General features: G+C 41.2%; 1 protein-coding gene across 1 annotated transcript; it reads right to left on the reverse strand.

Annotated features, from left to right (window-relative positions):
* Positions 1 to 103: 103 nt before the first annotated feature.
* On the reverse strand, positions 104 to 16,831 carry itchb (itchy E3 ubiquitin protein ligase b). The gene is made up of 24 exons (XM_052059745.1): positions 16,664 to 16,831; positions 14,945 to 15,035; positions 14,525 to 14,666; positions 13,792 to 13,916; positions 13,532 to 13,666; positions 12,418 to 12,463; positions 12,143 to 12,324; positions 11,188 to 11,437; positions 10,035 to 10,130; positions 9,737 to 9,911; positions 9,565 to 9,628; positions 8,432 to 8,516; positions 7,765 to 7,893; positions 7,272 to 7,344; positions 6,637 to 6,708; positions 6,109 to 6,197; positions 5,674 to 5,833; positions 5,456 to 5,589; positions 4,346 to 4,486; positions 3,911 to 4,031; positions 3,663 to 3,767; positions 3,061 to 3,157; positions 2,777 to 2,849; positions 104 to 2,230 (listed from the first exon to the last, which is right to left on the reverse strand). The coding sequence occupies exons 2-24, from the start codon at positions 15,012 to 15,014 to the stop codon at positions 2,131 to 2,133; spliced, it is 2,664 nt and encodes an 887-aa protein (XP_051915705.1). The 5' UTR covers positions 15,015 to 15,035; positions 16,664 to 16,831; the 3' UTR covers positions 104 to 2,130.
* Positions 16,832 to 17,195: the final 364 nt, after the last annotated feature.

The raw sequence follows: 17,195 nt of genomic DNA on the forward strand, positions 1-17,195 counted from the left end.
TGAGTTGCACACCAAGCACAGAACAAAACACACAACCATGGACATCTTCCGCGGCGGTTATATTAACATATTGTTACTGTAGTAGATGTACAACACAAGAGACTAAACACACAGCTTTGATTTAATTTTTTTAATTTAATTAAGGTGACCATTTAATTTCCCCCCGCCACCTCACCCCACATATTTCAGAAACATCAGAAATTAGAAATGGGAAGTGACACCATAAACCTCTTATTTTTTCAATTACGAAAGAAAAAAAAACATTTATTTACACCAGATTAAGTTTGACATGCAGGAATCCTAACGCCTGCTGGCAAAATACGCAGAGGGATGTATTAACATTTCTAATTATTTACAGTGAAAAGAAAAGTCTACACACCCTTTGTCAAATGCGGAAGTCAATACCTTTTCCATCATTAATGCAGGGCTCCAGACTTTTTTTTTCCACAGGGAGCACAGTGTCCCCCAACGAACCTTTTAGGTGCTGCAAGTAGAATATTTCGGGGCACATACTGTAGATTGACTTGCACGGTAAAATTCACCCGACTCAATTTTTATTTTATTACTGATAAATGAGCTGTGGAGTGTGGAGACAAAGTTTGCCAGCAACAACAACAAAAATCTAGAAAAGTAATTACGGCGGCTGGGAGGTAAATTTACTGGTTGCCCTGGCATGAGTAGATGTTAACTGTAATTACAATGTCTCAGATTTTAGGGACAAAATGCCACCATTTAGGGTCAGTCTGGAGACCTGGATCAATGTGACCTAAAACCTGTACAACTCAATTTGAAAGGGGGTAAAAAAAGGGGCTCTGCCGATTTCCATTTAAAATACATTCTTGAGTGGTTCTTTGGTAACACAGCCACGTCCCCAATTAGTAGAAGGTAAACCATATTACTTTGTTTAGTTAAAAAATAAAACACGGCATTTGACTCTGGGTATGTAGACTGTATTCACTGTATCTATTTGCTAACTGTTGATATTGTCAGAAATTAAATGACCCCGAACTAGGTGACAGCACTGGATGACTTTTATTCCTATTCTATTTCCCACTCTGTGTACACATTTTCAAAAACACTGTTAGATTTATTTTTTTTGTCGAGCCACAAACAACACTTTTTTGGGGTCTAATGAAGAGCACATCTTCAAAAATGAAGACATAAGACACTGCGTATTATTTCGCACTACTTTCTTATACCGGTAATTGCTGCTGTAAAGTTTATAAAAAATAAAGTGGAAAACATAACACTGTTAACTAATTAATTAGATCTTTTGAATCATGTATCTTAAGAAAACTAAAGTTATTTTTTTACCCATTTATATAGCCTGTGTGAGCAAAATAGAGCAAAAGGACTGAATTCGGCATTTCTCTATCTCCAAATACTTGTGATTCCCATTTGGGGTCATGTATATCACTAAAAACACCAGAAATCATGACAAACCTTTTTCCCTAGTCATACAATGCCTGTCTAACCCGTGGTCCTATAAAACTAGGATTCTTTTTCAAACGCTGCCATTGCAGTAATCCTCTGACATTAAAAATAAAACTATGGTCACAATCATCGAGCCGTTCAGGGCTGCTTCTCACGGCTTGTCTCCCGAGTGCGGTAAGCACCATAGTTTGATTTACTATGCAGCATCATTTTGTTATCGTTTTATTTTTCCTTTCGCCTTAAAGGCATGGACCAAAGCTAATTAAAAAAAAAAGTCTTGTTAGCGGGGGAAATGCAAGTGAGAAAAGCGACAATCATTCTGGTGGATGTTGATTAAGAGCCAACAATACAATCTGCTTAATTTTGGTAACCCAGAAAACTTGCCATAGCAGTGACTAGTTTGACTAATAAGCGACAAGACAAGACTCCAAACGCTGTCTCCCGGTTGCCGTTGACCTTAAAATGGTCAGAAGATGGGGTTGCATGATGCTCATTCTGGAGTCCAGAATCAGTTTTCTGTGATTTTGGTTTCAATAGACGACGATTAAAAGCTTTCCTTTGGAGGTGGATGCAATAAATACGCAAGCACCGAGCCTGAGCCCCCCACAAACAAAATGAAAGGAGGTTTTCACCGTTTCAACCCCGCGCTCTCAATCCCAGTACCTGGCGCTTCAGCGCCACAGCCAGTTCAAAATGTCACTCCTGTCCAAAGCCTTCCGTCTCCTCAATGGCAAACATCAGCTTTTCCTTCAGCTGCTCGTAGCTCTTGTAAGGTGGCAAATCCAATCTGTTGAAACTGTGCAAAGTACAGCCGAGAGAGAGAAGGAAAAAAAATCATCATGTGCCTTGTGTCTGTCGTTCTCACAACACCAACATGGTTAAAACAGAGCCTATTTCAACATTGACTTGCATTTTTAAAATCTTATTCAGGTGTTAAAAAAAACATGCATCCTCTCAGAGTAATGGCATAAAATGTTCCCATGTAAACACAATAAATATTTTCACTTTTACATATAACAGCATCCACCCGAAAACATGCAGGACCGAGTCCTGTCTCAACTTAAGAATTCCCCAGGAGTGACCGACCTCCCCAAAGCATTAACTGCCACAAGTTGGTGGCAAAGTGCCACTTTTGTCTAAATTAAGCTCTTCAACATACCATTAGTTCCTTGACACCAAAATGCCACAAAAAAAAAAAAAAAAAAAAAAAAAGCTCACCAAACTATCCGCTAATAGGCACATTACATTTTTTTGGTACGCTATCAAGCCATGATTTTCTTCGCTTGCCCTTCAGTATCTTCTTTCCTGAAACAACTTCAACGTCTTGACTCAGTGAACTCACCATGTGTGACTTCTGGGAAGCCAGTTTTCCTTTCCCACCTTTTCAATACAGAACTTCTGTGGACCGTTGCTTCCTGTAAAATGAAGCAGAATGAGGTATTTTATCGCATTCAAAAATTCATCTGTGTCTGGCTATTTGAGATGCAATTTAGCTCTTTGCATTCAAATGAAGCCTTCCCGATGTCATTTAAAACATGAATCTATTTTGCTTATCTCTCCCTCAAAAAGTCGGAACTATCTCATGAAGCCTCCCTGCCCAACTTCAAAAATACACATAAAAATTACCCATGAGGTCAGCAAAGCCTCCGACAGGCAGACGACAGGTACCAGTGACAAACTGTAGCAGCCGCATTCTCTTCTCATTGTCCATCTCTTTTATGAACTGCGGGGAAAACAAAGTAATTATTTCACCAGTCAAAACCTTTACCTTCAGAATCAGAATCATCTTTATGGGCCAAGTATGTAGAACACAAAAGGAATTTGTCTCCGGTATAACACGCTGCATTAGTATCATCGTAAACAACAAAATCATTGAACCATTTTAGAGTAACCAGTAGTTTTGTAGTACCATTTTGTAGTACAAGAAGACCATTTAATGTGATTATAAATGTTAATCTTACATGTGCAGCTTTGATCAACATAATCAGAGAGCGATTCATTTCACATTTTAAAAAATATACATATTTAGGGGTTGTACTGCACTTGCTGAATAAAGAAAAAAATTAGACGCAGCTCTTGGTAGACTGCAGTGTGGGGTTAAACTACGGGATCCTAAAACCTTTCTCTCTCTTTCGCATTGCATTACTAGCATATCCAAGACAAGGTGCACTCATCCATAGCAGAAAAGAGCCTTCTGTTCACAACTTCTATATCGTTTTGATGCTGACCTGCCAGAACCACATGATCTGCTTGCTGCCGCGAGCGTAGTGCCTGTAGATGGTATTCCTTTGCCAGTCTGCAAGGTCAATCTCCTGCATGCCACAAAGCATCACCTGCACAGACAAAGGTTCTACGGTAAAATACTCATCGTAGAGTCAAGAGTGGAGAACCTTTTTCTTGAGAAGCTCTATTGCATTTGTTTTTACAATTCTAAGGGCATTGTATTCTGTAAACAGTGCAGTTTCTGTATGCATACTTCCAGCTCTTTGGCATCAAAATACTGTAGGTATTGCTGCGGGAGGACCTCATTGAAGCCTTCAAAAAATGCCTGGGTCTGCTCTTCCACTCCTCTCGACAGCCTCCACTCTGCTACCAACCTGCACACCACAAAAATAAACCAAAAAAAAAAAAGAGGGACTTGAATCAGGTTTTACCAATGTTTCTGTTTCATTTCCTATTCTGGTGGATCCCGATTCTTTTTGAATAAACAATGTCACAGACCTTTTAGGACACCTAGGAACTGTTTCCAATGCATAATATATCTCATCCAAACAGAAACAACCGTTTGAAAGTTGAAACTGAACACTCAGGTCTCGAATTCCCTTTTAAACAAGCACCATCCCGGCCTCTGTTATAGCTCCGGTTCGACATCAGAAGGCAGACTTCAGAATCACAATCCATCAGCGCCCACCTGATGTACTCCTCCTTGTTCTCCTCCGTAACTTGGATATCCCCTCCGCCAGGTTTCAGGTCGTGCGTGGTGATTTCACCTAAGATCTCCTTGTCAACACAAAAGAACATTTCCAGGCCACACTCTTCGATGTTGTTGTCCCTACGGGGCAGAAAGGACAATCACGACAGAGCAATTTGTAGTACTTGATAACATTTCGTTCCACCTTACGATTGTGTCCCACTTGGTGTGGATTCTTCATCCCCTACTACCCCCCCCCCAAATAAATAAATAAATAAATAAATAAATAAGTACGTACGTGCATAAAAATAAAAAATACTTTAATCGAATTTTATATCATGATATATAAAATCTGAAATGTGGCAAAACAAGTCAAAACGTTCAAGGCAGGCCAAAACTCCTGCAAGAAATGTATTTTCAGAAGCGGGGCTTGATAGGGTGGTGTGTGTGAAGCCAGCGGGTCTGTGAGCGTCTGGTTGTCAGTTGTCACCAACAGCAACCCCTGTGCTCATTGTGTGTCACTGTTCTACATACTCAAAGACTGTGGCTCTCCTTTCCCACATGCAAGAGCATTACAGTGGGTGCGCAACTACCAATTATTTTAATTGGACAAGTTTAAATTGAAGTAAGTCCCAAAACAACGAATGCATTATCAAAAATGATTACCGATTAATTTGATGCTCGAGTTGTCGATTCATCTCTACATGAGAGTAAATAGGTACAGTATAGTGGAACAAAATATATCGATATAAATTTAGCAGACTATCCATCCATCCATCCATTTTCTGAACCACTTTATCCTCACTAGGGTCGCGGGAGCCTATCCCAGCCGTCTTCGGGCAGTAGGCGGGGGACACCCTGAACTGGTTGCCAGCCTATCGCAGGGCACACAGAGACGAACAACCATCCACACTCACACTCACACCTAGAGACAATTTAGAGCAGACCCAGGCAGAACATGCAAACTCCACACAGGGAGGCCGGCACTGGAATTGAACCCGGTGCCTCTGCACTGTGAGGTCAATGCGCTCACCACTGGGACAACCTCTACCAGACTGCTGTACACATAAATATTCAGAAAACATGAAACAATGAGTGCTCAGAACTTACTTGATCCAAATAAGGGAGTTGTAGAACTCTGGGTCGACTGACTCGAGGTCTTTGAGGGCCAAAGGCTTGTTCAAGATGCGCTTGTAAAATGGCAGTGAGAAACCCGTGTCTATGAACTTGCTGTGGAAAAGCGCCTAAAAATGATAGAAGTGGAGTTTGATTGGAATTTCTCTGTCGTCTTTACTGGGCCTACTGGCTGATGCGAGAAAATGACTAACCATGGCAATGAAGCGGCCGATGAACTTGAAATACTTAAGGTGGTCGGGATTTATGTAGGAGGCGGGGTTGATCTGAAGACAGTAGTTTTCTTTTCCAGCATATTCAAAAAGACAGTACATGGGGTTTAACACTTCATGGGACAAGAGGAAGAACCATTCCCTGGAAGAGAGAGGGGGTTGAGTGGGGGGGGGCAAACGAAAAAAGATGACATCAAAATGCTGGCAACTTCCACTGTGTAGACAACATCAAACACATGCGCTCATTTACATTTGGCTACAATAATACTACACGCAGAGTTAAAATTTGTTTGTTTGGACTGAATCTGAGAGACAGCAAAAGCAGCTGCGTACCTTTTCTGAATATGTCCCAATTTATTCACAGTGTTTGAATACAGTGAAAACAAGCGTGGCCACTCGTTTCCGTTTTGTACTTGCCTGGCAACACCTCCATAGTCGAGACCTTCTTCTCCAGGGAAGATAATCCACAGCCTTCTTCGCAAATCCATAGCGTTGAAGCTCATGATCTAAAACGTTCAATTCATGCATTGATAAGTGCAATTGCTGGAGTCACAACAACAGCATTGATCCGTTATGCTTGTACTTGATTTAGACATGATGAATGTTCATGTCATGACAAAACAGGGTCAGATAAACAAAGATTTCATTCATGAATTCCCTCCGTAGAGGCAGGGCTGGGAGGGGGCTGCCGCTTCCTTGTTCTACCAAGGCTTGGGCTACATTTACTCGAGTAGGCTCCCAGCAGCCACAGCTGCAACACTGGAACCGCGACAGACTTGCACAGCTCTTATGATCCGAATTTCATACAGTACATATACCATACATGGGCAAAAAATTACACTTACAAACGTACAATTATCGTATATTTACATTACTGTTACTTTTTACAACAAACAACAGAACCAAGCAGCTTCTTGGCCGTTAAATGGCTGCAGGTCTGCTTACCTGCTGGAAGGAGTCCTCAAACAGAGTTTTCCGTGACACATTAATCTTGATGTGTTGAGGCATTGCCAATTGCTAAACAGGAAGGGAGATATATCAAAACATGGTGATTAGATTTTGATTGGACCATTTGTCCTGCTTTTTTCCGCCATTAATTATAAACTACATTGAGGATGAGGAAATCAAACTAAAAATCTAATTTTGCCACCCGTTGCCTAGCCAAGAACGGTTGTATGGAATTATTGTAATCTTGAAAAACCGTTTCAAATCATGCAAATTACTCAATGTGGTGACACCTGATGCGACAAGCCGAAAAGTCACCATAATTCAATGCAACCTTTGGGTGTGATACTTGGACCAAGGACCATATTGGTGGGCCTCCAGTTTTTTGTGCCGGCGTTAAATGTTGAGAAATTGTCGGTGGAATAACATTTATTTTTACATGCAGCTATTTATTGAGTGTTATTCTACTTTTTATTTCAAGCTTCTGTCAAACAGGAATCCCTTTGACTACATAAAAGCTTCTCTGCCATTTTGGGCACAAGAATAGCTAAAATGTTTGGATGAAGTGTGAAACACAATCTGTACAAAAGATTCAACAGGTAATCTAATAATGTTCGTGCTGTTCTGATTCTTACCTGGCACCAAAATCTGAAATATTGTACTTTGGCTTTGAAGTCTCTGACGTAGGTGATCTGAGGTCCATTTTCACTGAAAGCAAGATAAGTACAATGTAATATAAGTGCAAGGTATGTAACTAGGTGTCGTTTATGCTTCTCTATACATCACACCGATTACATTGTCACATCCACATGCCAGTTCACAAATCCTGTTTTTCAACTGGAGCTAGAAGACTGTCGGTGACTGGTGACAGTGTACACAGTACTGCAGTTATGACCATGAGTCATCTGAGGAGTTTCCTCTGAGTGAATGTCAAGAATAACAAAAAACACGTTTCCTTTACTTATAATACGATAAAGAGCTCTATAAAGATAGAAGGACAGTGACATGCACTACAAGAAAAATGCTCTGAAGTAAATACACTCGAGGGAAATTGTTCCCTTCAAGGATGCGAATTAACTCACACTAACAGGCATTGTATTTGAGTTTTGTATGTGCCAAAGGACGTACAGTGAGGATTTTCCAGTGCGAGGGTCAATGTAGGTGGTCGTTCTCCTGTTGTGGTCTACAAAGTAGGGAGTACCATCAACAGTAAATCTCATCTCCCATCCTTCGGGAAGTGGCTTCTCATTTAACAACCTAAAAATAATAAGATAAAGTAAAGCCAGTGAGTATTTCCACCGGTGTCACACAGACAATGTTGCAATTAAAAAAAAACAACAACAACAACAAAAGAACATAATTTCCGCACGATAAGGTGCTTCGGAGTATAAGGCGCATTTTCAATGAATGGCCTATTTTTTAACTGTTTTCATATATAGCGCACACCACATTATAAGGCGCATAGATTAGAAGCTACAATAGTGGCTGCGGTTATGCATCCACTAGATGGAGCTACACTAAAGGAATACACAACAAAACAATACAGCTTTATTTATTCAGCGCTTTTGCACCCGCTGCAGCTATAATAAAGCACTTTACAGAACATTTAAAATACTATGCCCCAGAAATCAGAATATTGGTCTATATAAAGCGCTAGAGATTATAAAGCGCACTGTTGCCTTTTGAGAAAATGCAATGCTCTTAGGTTCGCTGTATAGTGCGGAAAATACGGCACATTATTCAGAATAGCAGCAAAAATATTCGCACTGAAATACAAAAATATATATACATATACCCTTGTGACCGTGGGTCTTCCCACTGCGTTGACCGCGTAAGATGGTGCACAAAATACACTCTTCCATTGCTGTCTGTTCTTTTCTCTAAATCGAAAGACACAAATGAATTGACTAAATTACAGGTCAACAAAAAGAAATACAGTTTCACTGTAAGATATGTACAGTGCACATTTAAACTGTTCTAATAATGTTTCTGCTGCTCTGTGCACCACTGCGCACTCTAGAGACTGATATTTGTGCGCTCAAAAATTTACCATGCATGCAATATGGCATTTGTGAATTCTCTTGAACTTCTTATTCAAAGTTTTTCTTGTAGTCAGGGTCGTTTTATTGGATGAGTCTTCATTGACAATGAGTTATTCACTCCTCGTTATTCAAATTTCCATTTGTTTGGAGAGTTTTGACAAAGGCTGTACAGACGTATGGCCTGAGTTGGCCTGGTATGCCCATTGCCCAGTCAAAAAACACATGGGTACAACTTAAGTCAACTGTGACAGAACTCAAATACTCCATATCGACTGAATTAGACCTGTTTCTTTCTATTTGACAGATCTGCCACAAAAAGCTTGTAAAATTTTAAAAAGCACACAACGCATATGCAGACGTTGACAAGCCACAGAGATGATGCTTTATACACTATCACAAAAAGTTAGATATTTGGCTTTGCGGTGAAGTTTCAGGATCCTGAACCTTTCCAGGCAGACTTCGCAAGACATTTGAAAGCACAAATTAACTGTTAAAAACATGCGCATTTTCCCATTCAGCGCCTTGTTAAAGACCACAAAGTTGTTGTACTAATGGACATGCGCATTCAAAGTTTTGAGAGAAGGTCAAATTACATTCACCAGTCTGAAATTTCACCCGAAAAAACAATACGACCAATGTATCTGGATTTTTCCGTTTACTTGAACATGTTTGGTTAAGTGATGATCCAGAAAAATAACACAATGATAGAGCTACAAATACAGAGTTCATCTTTACTGAACCAAACCTGTACACAGGATAGTCTTAGGCTGAGCTGGTAGATGTTCCAAGAGCTCATATTCGACTCTTGTAGTACTCTCATTATAACGCGAATATCGCTCCCATTACTGCATGCTTATTAGCCAACAAAGGAGTACAGATATCTTACCCCATCCATTCGGCAATGGTCCAAGAGGATCATACTCTTTATTTTGTGAGGCTGCCGCCTGGTCCTGTGCCAACATAAGAATACCGTAGTTATTAAAAAAGCTGGGTCAATTTGTTTAAGACATAATTTTGAAGAAGCCATATCTTTTTTTTTTAACAGTATCACATCTCACCCCAATTATAAACCTCTGGTTGAACTGTTGCATGGCACCCTGCAACTGGCTGCGCTGGTGCTGCCACTGTTCATAGTTGCGCACAGTCTCCACTGTGGGACGCTGCCACGTAGTAGTCCGCGTTATGTGGTCGACAAAATAAACGCGGCCCATCTGGTCTACGCGACGTTCCCAGCTAAGGACAAAAAGTCAACAAGGGGCAAAACACTTTTCATGCGACACAATTGCATCACAGAACTTCTTCCTTATTCAGAAAGTTTCAAAAAGATGGGGTTAAATTGTACGAGGAGGTTTATACCCTGGTGGTAAGGGATCTGGGCGCTCCCATGTCGTTCTCTTTTCTACGTGGTCAACAAAATACAATCTGCCGTTCTGATCGACCCTCTGCTCCCACCTAGAAAGAAACACAGGGAAACAAGACATTAGATCAGGGGTCACCGAACTTTTCAAACTGAAAGCTACTTTTTGGTTGCTGATAGGCTAAAACGTCTAAACGCACTTCTGAAATATGTTTGCCAGAATTACCAGTACCTTGAATTATGGTATTAATTATGTATCATTTGTCTGTGTGAGAACACTGGTCATGTTAATGATTTCGCACAGTTGTTACTAACAATGAATTGATCATTTTTGTGAGATCTTCACTTCACTTCCAATGGTGAGCTATCTTATTCACAAAGATCTTACCTTAGCACCTATCATACATGATCCCTTTGCGGGAAGCTAACTGCGAACTGCCTTATTAGAGCTGCCCAGTTTTCTTTGGTTTGCGGCTAATCAATCACATCAATCTTTTATTCTCATTTTCAATTGCATTCAACATAAAAACAACATTATCATTCTAAAAATGCATCAGTTTTTAAAAACAAACAAATAAAAGACTCCCTCCAATAGGTTTGTCCCCCTTATCGATTCCATTTGTGCAATTAGTTTTTTTTTTTTTTAAAGAAAAAAGGCAAAAAACAAATAAAAGAGTAGATACTGAATGTTATCTTGTGGGCATATCATTACATTTAAAATATTCATTCATTCATTCATCTTCCGTACCGCCTGATCCTCACTAGGGTCGCGGGGGGTGCTGGAGCCTATCCCAGCTGCCTCCGGGCAGTAGGCGGGGGACACCCTGGATTGGTTGCCAGCCAATCACAGGGCACACAGAGACAAACAACCATCCACGCTCACACTCACACCTAGGGACAATTTAGAGTGTCCAATCAGCCTGTCATGCATATTTTTGGAATGTGGGAGGAAACCGGAGCACCCGGAGAAAACCCACGCAGGCCCGGGGAGAACATGCAAACTCCACACAGGGAGGCCGGAGCTGGAACCGAACCCAGCACCTCTGCTCTACAGTTAAAATAAACAAGAGTAATATGGTTCCACATTCAGACAATCCGCTGAACATTGTATTTAAAAATACAACCGTCCAAAAAGAACAATAACGATTTTACCCTGGTGGCAAAGGTCCAGAGTTGACTGCAGGGACTCTGGATGAGGCAGCAGGGCCGACGCTGCTCACTGGCTGTGTGATTGCCGGAGGTCCAGGGGTCGATGCAACGGATGGAGTGTTCCTGTCCAAGCCAGTCGAAGCACTGCAGTCTGGGGCTGCGGGGGGCCCTTGGACAGTTGTGCGCACAGGTGTCCCTGAACCCGACTGCCCATTGCTGCTCTCGGCCAGCGTAGAGCTATTGCTGGAGGATGCTAAGCAGACAAACAGTTGGACAATGTTACTTGGTTTTAACATTTGTGATAACTTCAAAATTATAGTTGACACCTTTTATACCTAGGTTTTAACCTTTTTTTTCTCTTCTTCTTTCTACATACATTCTTGCTGCTGGAGGCTGTAAATTTCCCCATTGTGGGACAAATAAAGGATATCTTATCTTATCTTATAATAGTTGACTCAAATGATACAACTGGTTTCATCAACTCTTTACGGTTGAATTTGTAACAAAAAGTATGAGGGCCACATTGCATATAAAAATTATTTGTAAAACTCATCTGCAGTGTACTCATCTCATGTGTTGGGCACGCAAGGAAATTTCAAGCATAGCAAATGTGAACCTGACCAAAATAAAAACGTGACCGCTCTTTTGCACACAAATAATTCACAAAAAATGGACAAGCATCATTCCACAGTAACCCCCTGAGCCAGTCACACAAATAAATATGCATGCACAACCAGGGACAGCTCCAGGATTATTTTTCTCTCCCGGGGCTAAAAAGAGGCTTGATATTTATGAATTTCATATAAAATGTCGGGGCTTAACTATGGCTACAGCAATTTCTGACGGAGCTATAGCCGCGCCCAGCCTCGTTGGAGCAACCTCCTCGTGTAAAACGCAGACAACTGCAGAACAGTGAATTGAAAAAGCCACTAAAAATTGAACTTGATGAAAGACTGACCTGGTGAAGTGCTGGGTCTGCGCGGGGTCGGAGGAGGTGGTCTGGAGGGTCTGGGTGGCCGCAGAGGCCGCACGCTCCCTGTCGACACCAGCGGAGAACCAGAGGCGGTCCCTGACCTTCGACCACGCGGAGATGAGCGGTGCTCGACGCCATCCACAGCTGGGGAACTGTCTCGGCTGTGTCTAGGAGTGCAGGGGGTTGCAGGGATCAATGAAGTCCAAATTAAACTGACACTTGATGTGTGGAACTCGCAACATTAAAATGAAACTCCATACCTTGGGGTATGTTCTCCATTAGGACGAGATTCTCCATTTGATAGATCTGAAGACCAACAAATATATTATACACGTAAGACTCAGACAGTGAAGAGGACATTTGACACATATTTGCAGTTACAATTCATTCATTCATCTTCCTAACCGCTTGATCCTCACTAGGGTCGCGGGGGGTGCTGGAGCCTATCCCAGCTGTCTCCGGGCAGTAGGCGGGGGACACCCTGAATCGGTTGCCAGCCAATCGCAGGGCACACAGAGACGAACAACCATTCGCACTCACACTCACACCTAGGGACAATTTAGAGTGTTCAATCAGCCTGCCATGCATATTTTTGGAATGTGGGAGGAAACCGGAGTACCCGGAGAAAACCCACGCAGGCCCGGGGGAGAACATGCAAACTCCACACAGGGAGGCCGGAGCTGGAATCGTGAAGCCTCTGCACTGTGAAGCCGACGTGCTAACCACTGGACTACCGGGCCGCTGCAGTTAGAATGTTAAAAAAAAAAAATGGCAGGCGGTGTTATTTTTTTCCACCTGCAAATAAGTTTGCAGAGGGAAAAGTATACATACATATTGTGTTCTGGAGAAAACTCATGCAAGCATGGAGAATAACATGCAAATTCCACAAAGAAAGGCTGGAACCTGGATTCAAACTTTTTAACTTCAGAACTATCAACATGCAAAAGAAAATAGCATTTCTGATTTCACCATTTTTGTCTGTTAATATTTTTTGGAGCAATGTATGAGGGCGCAGTGTCTTACAGTTAAAAGATGACGTGTACAGAAAATATCTCGCCAGTGCATGATCATTTAACCATATCTTTAATAAACAATCATAACACCAACAGGACTAACAAAACTGTGTTGCAATAACTTCACGAATGTGAAGCTTCAAAGAAAATAAGGTTGAGAGAATACAGATATGTTTCCTTCCTTAATAAAGCGTTAATTGCACTTCTTCGCAGATTCTATACATCGTAACAGCTTGTAACCAGCCACTTACTGTAAACCCCATTTTTTGGTCCCCCCCACCCCAGAGTTTCAGCAACTTTACAGCCTTTTGCAGTTTCTCGAGCAATTGTTCGGGCTCTTGTACCAACACCACCCACTCACTCTGATGGTCGACTTCAGCCTTGGCGAACATTTCGGGATCAACCGTCATGCCGTCCAGGCAGACGGAAAGGTCTCCCACCACATCCGTCTGGTCTCGGTCTGTACACAGCTGTATGGTCTGCAGCACGTCAGAGACTAGATGAAAGTGAACACGGAAATACGCTCGCATCATTCTGGGCGCCAGTTATCAGATATTCGAGCTGAAATCATTTGAAACTAACTCCATCAACCATGATGTGCCGTGAAAGCCAGTAACTCACGTTTCATGTTGTTAGACTTGAGCGTCGCACTGATGTCCAACTTGGCCATGCCAAGCAGGATGTCGGACTTCAGGGTTTGGTGGCTCCACACTCGAAACACCAGTTTGCTGAAGGGAGTCACAATCCTGTCGAAAATCAGCATAAAGTCAGCAACCGTCCTTCAATGAATTTCATCGCACGGTTTCCAGCTGAATCTCTCAAAAGAAATCTGGTCATCGTCAATACTTTGCCAAAGTTACTATTTTAGTTAGACACTAACATACTTACACCTCATTTTCGCAGGTCACAATTACATAACAAAAAGTTATGTCATTGTTGAGGCCAGACTTTCAAATGAGTATTTTGCAAGTAAAAAACACTTGGTACTCTCCAACACACAGGCCACTGTTGCTTATGTGAGCAGCAAAACCATTGTGTGGTTCTGAGAGCAAACAATGGTGTTGAGAACCTATTCAGGGTGCTGACATAAGCATGCAAACAGGTCACGTTGTCATAATCCCTTGCATTTTGTACAAAAAGAAAGAAAAAAAGAGGTTGTTTTCAAAGCTCAAAGTTGCATGGAGGTGATTATTCCCAACCAATCATACTAACGTGGAATCTGATTCCACTACATTAGATACACTACATATACTTGTTTAATAATAATGCGGCAATTCCAGGCATCACCACAAAATAAAGTCTTGCAGTTGTATTTCTCTGAACACACATCAATGTGTAATCATCCTCAACTTACACCGTAAGTGGCTGCTTCCATTTGGGACTGTGAGTGTTGTTGCATTTTTCTGTTTTCCTGGATTGACCATCAACAGTAACTTCCACATAAGGACTGGGACCAAACCAGTTCTTCTTGTTCTCTTTTAGTTTTGCTGATAGCACTGAAACGAGGAGACATAAAGCATGATCCAGACCAGAAGATAGTCAGACACAAGATAATTCTGTCACGAAGAAACCGATGATACACGAAAACATTGTTGGGATCGTTGGTTTAAATTTAGGACTCCATAAAATCTGGATGAGCAGTAGCCCCACTCACAAATTCATACACGCATGTTAAGAGACATTTTTAAGACTCTTTTTTTTCCCCCTGTGGAGGGTGAGAGCTTTGGAGCTGAAGTGAGAATTGACTTTACAAGAGTACACAAATAAGACTTACCAGTAATTTGTAGCTGTGCCCTCATCGGGTAACCATTGGAACTACCTGCCTTGGTTACTTCACTTGCCATGACATAGAGCTACGATGACGCCTGCAGCCCAGACAACAAATCAAGCCATTAGTGCAATTTTGGAGAACAAAATTGGGCACTTCTTATGAAGTAGAGCCGACATTATAGACGACATTATAGAAGTCTTTGGAAAAAAAAATTGTAAATATTTTTATTCAAACCCCAAAAATTATTTTTACAAAACTGCTGATGAATATTTAATTCTACATTAAAAGGCTCTTAATCTGATTCGGATCATTTCATGCATTTTTCAGAAAGGCACAAAAAAAATCTAAGAACCAAAAACCTTTTGCATAGTTTGTTTTTAAGACCGACTTTTTTTTCTTTTCTTGTTGATGTTGTTTTTCTGCTTGATGCAGGTTGTCCAAATGGCATGAGTGAACAGCTCCTGTACTTACTTTCAATTCTGTGACAGATTTAGTCTGTGATGAGTCAATAATTTGTTGGAATCGCTCAATTTGACACATCAGCCACGGTCGTGTCCAGGTGCACACCATTGTCTTTGACAGTTTATTATATTCAGTTCTCTCGTTCTTTCACTCTTGATCACACCATTGTGTTTGCTGTTACTGGTCCTGTGTCCCTCTTGTCTTCTTGATGCTTGTAATGGTGAGTGTTTTTAAATATATAATGTATTATATTTTTGGTGGATTTTGTTGATTTAATGCTTCGATTTTTGGTGGTGGGTTCTTCTTTTTTTTAATAAATAGTTTTGGTTCAGTACACCCAGCACTCCTGCTTTGCATTTGGTTCCTACCCGCCCGTACCATACCAAAAATAGCACACAAAATAAAATCGTGTCATTTAACAAAGACTCACAGTGCGGTTTTTGTCGCAAAAATCCATATTTTATTCATACTGGCCGTCAACACCACGTACTCCACATAAATCATATGAAAAAAATGCACTACTTATGAGCACAGCAGTAACGAACTTGATCAGATAACCTTCTCAAGTTAAACAAACAGCTTTTACCGCCATTATCATTGCCTTTAATTAGTCTTATTTAAGCACTCAAGAGTTTCTGTCAATAAACTCGTTCCACTGGCAGTTTGTTTTATTAGCCCGTCTTTGATTATTTAAATGAAATTTGTTTAGGACCAAAAACGTGTCAGCGGTCTATTTATTTTTAATAATTCTACTGGAAATAACAACATGTAAAGTTGCTGTTGTGGATGCAGTGTGTTCATTCGACTACATGTAATTCAACGAAAGGAAAGCTAACAAGGCGCCCAAGTAGATTCGAATAATCGTGGCACAAAAACTCAGCGCTTATGCTTCGTAGTTGTCAGATCTTTGTACTGCCAGAACAAGCTTTAGTTTGACTTAAAAACGAGTCGAACTTGCTTAATATAAGGAGCTAACATCGTATTAACCCTCGGTTCGTTACTCCTCGGAGCGATGAGGAAGTGCACCGACGAACACTCCATGAGAATATTTACTCCTCTGGTATGCTAGCCGAGCGCTGAAAACATGTTTAGAGTCAGCTGGTGCTCAGCCTCCACCGACCAACACCACCACCACCACAGCCCAGCTAGTCGTTAGCCTGCTAGCCCGTGTCATCATCATGGCAGAAACCCCAAAGTCCACGCCGGTGAAACTATATATTGCGCGCGTCAACTCGTTGGCTACTAGTTCCGCTCTCTTACCCGCACTCCAGGAGAGACTTGGGAAAGAAACTGACAGTGCCGTTGAAAAGTCCCAGCCCTTGTTCGAAAGGCTGTTTTGGTCGCGGGTTCACTTTAGGGAAGCAAAAACTTCGACCATCTTCCCAAACTCATGTCACGTGACTGGCGCTTTAGGCGGAGCATGCGCATTAACGTTGTGATAGGACGGTGGTTGCGAGCGGCCTAAACTGTCAGAATCCGAAATATAAATATTTTTTTGTTAAATCTAACGATCTGCCTGGTCCCTGCAATTATAGCACGACGGTATTTACAATATTTATTTTCAAACTCTCACGGCAAGGAATTACCTGAAACAATTTATTTGTTTAAAAAAAAGAGATGAGGGTTTTTAAAGTAATTGACTAATAAAACGATATGGCAAGATTCAACTCCTCTATTTAAGTTGAAATAAATAATTATACAATTATTTACAAATAATTTTAAAACGGCATTACTTTAATTACAAATAAGGCGAAAGAGGCTATTTAATGTTCAAACCGATGAGTTTTGTCTG

Source organism: Hippocampus zosterae, chromosome 2, assembly GCF_025434085.1.
Source record: "Hippocampus zosterae strain Florida chromosome 2, ASM2543408v3, whole genome shotgun sequence".
Taxonomy (NCBI): domain Eukaryota; kingdom Metazoa; phylum Chordata; class Actinopteri; order Syngnathiformes; family Syngnathidae; genus Hippocampus; species Hippocampus zosterae.

Coding starts and splice junctions, on each gene's coding strand:
- itchb (XM_052059745.1), bottom strand. CDS start 15,014: ATGGCAAGTGAAGTAACCAAGGCAGGTAGTTCCAATGGTTACCCGATG. Junction 5,590..5,673: donor TCGGCCGCTTCATTGCCATG/GTTAGTCATTTT, acceptor TATCATTTTTAG/GCGCTTTTCCACAGCAAGTT. Junction 4,032..4,345: donor AACAAGGAGGAGTACATCAG/GTGGGCGCTGAT, acceptor TGTGGTGTGCAG/GTTGGTAGCAGAGTGGAGGC.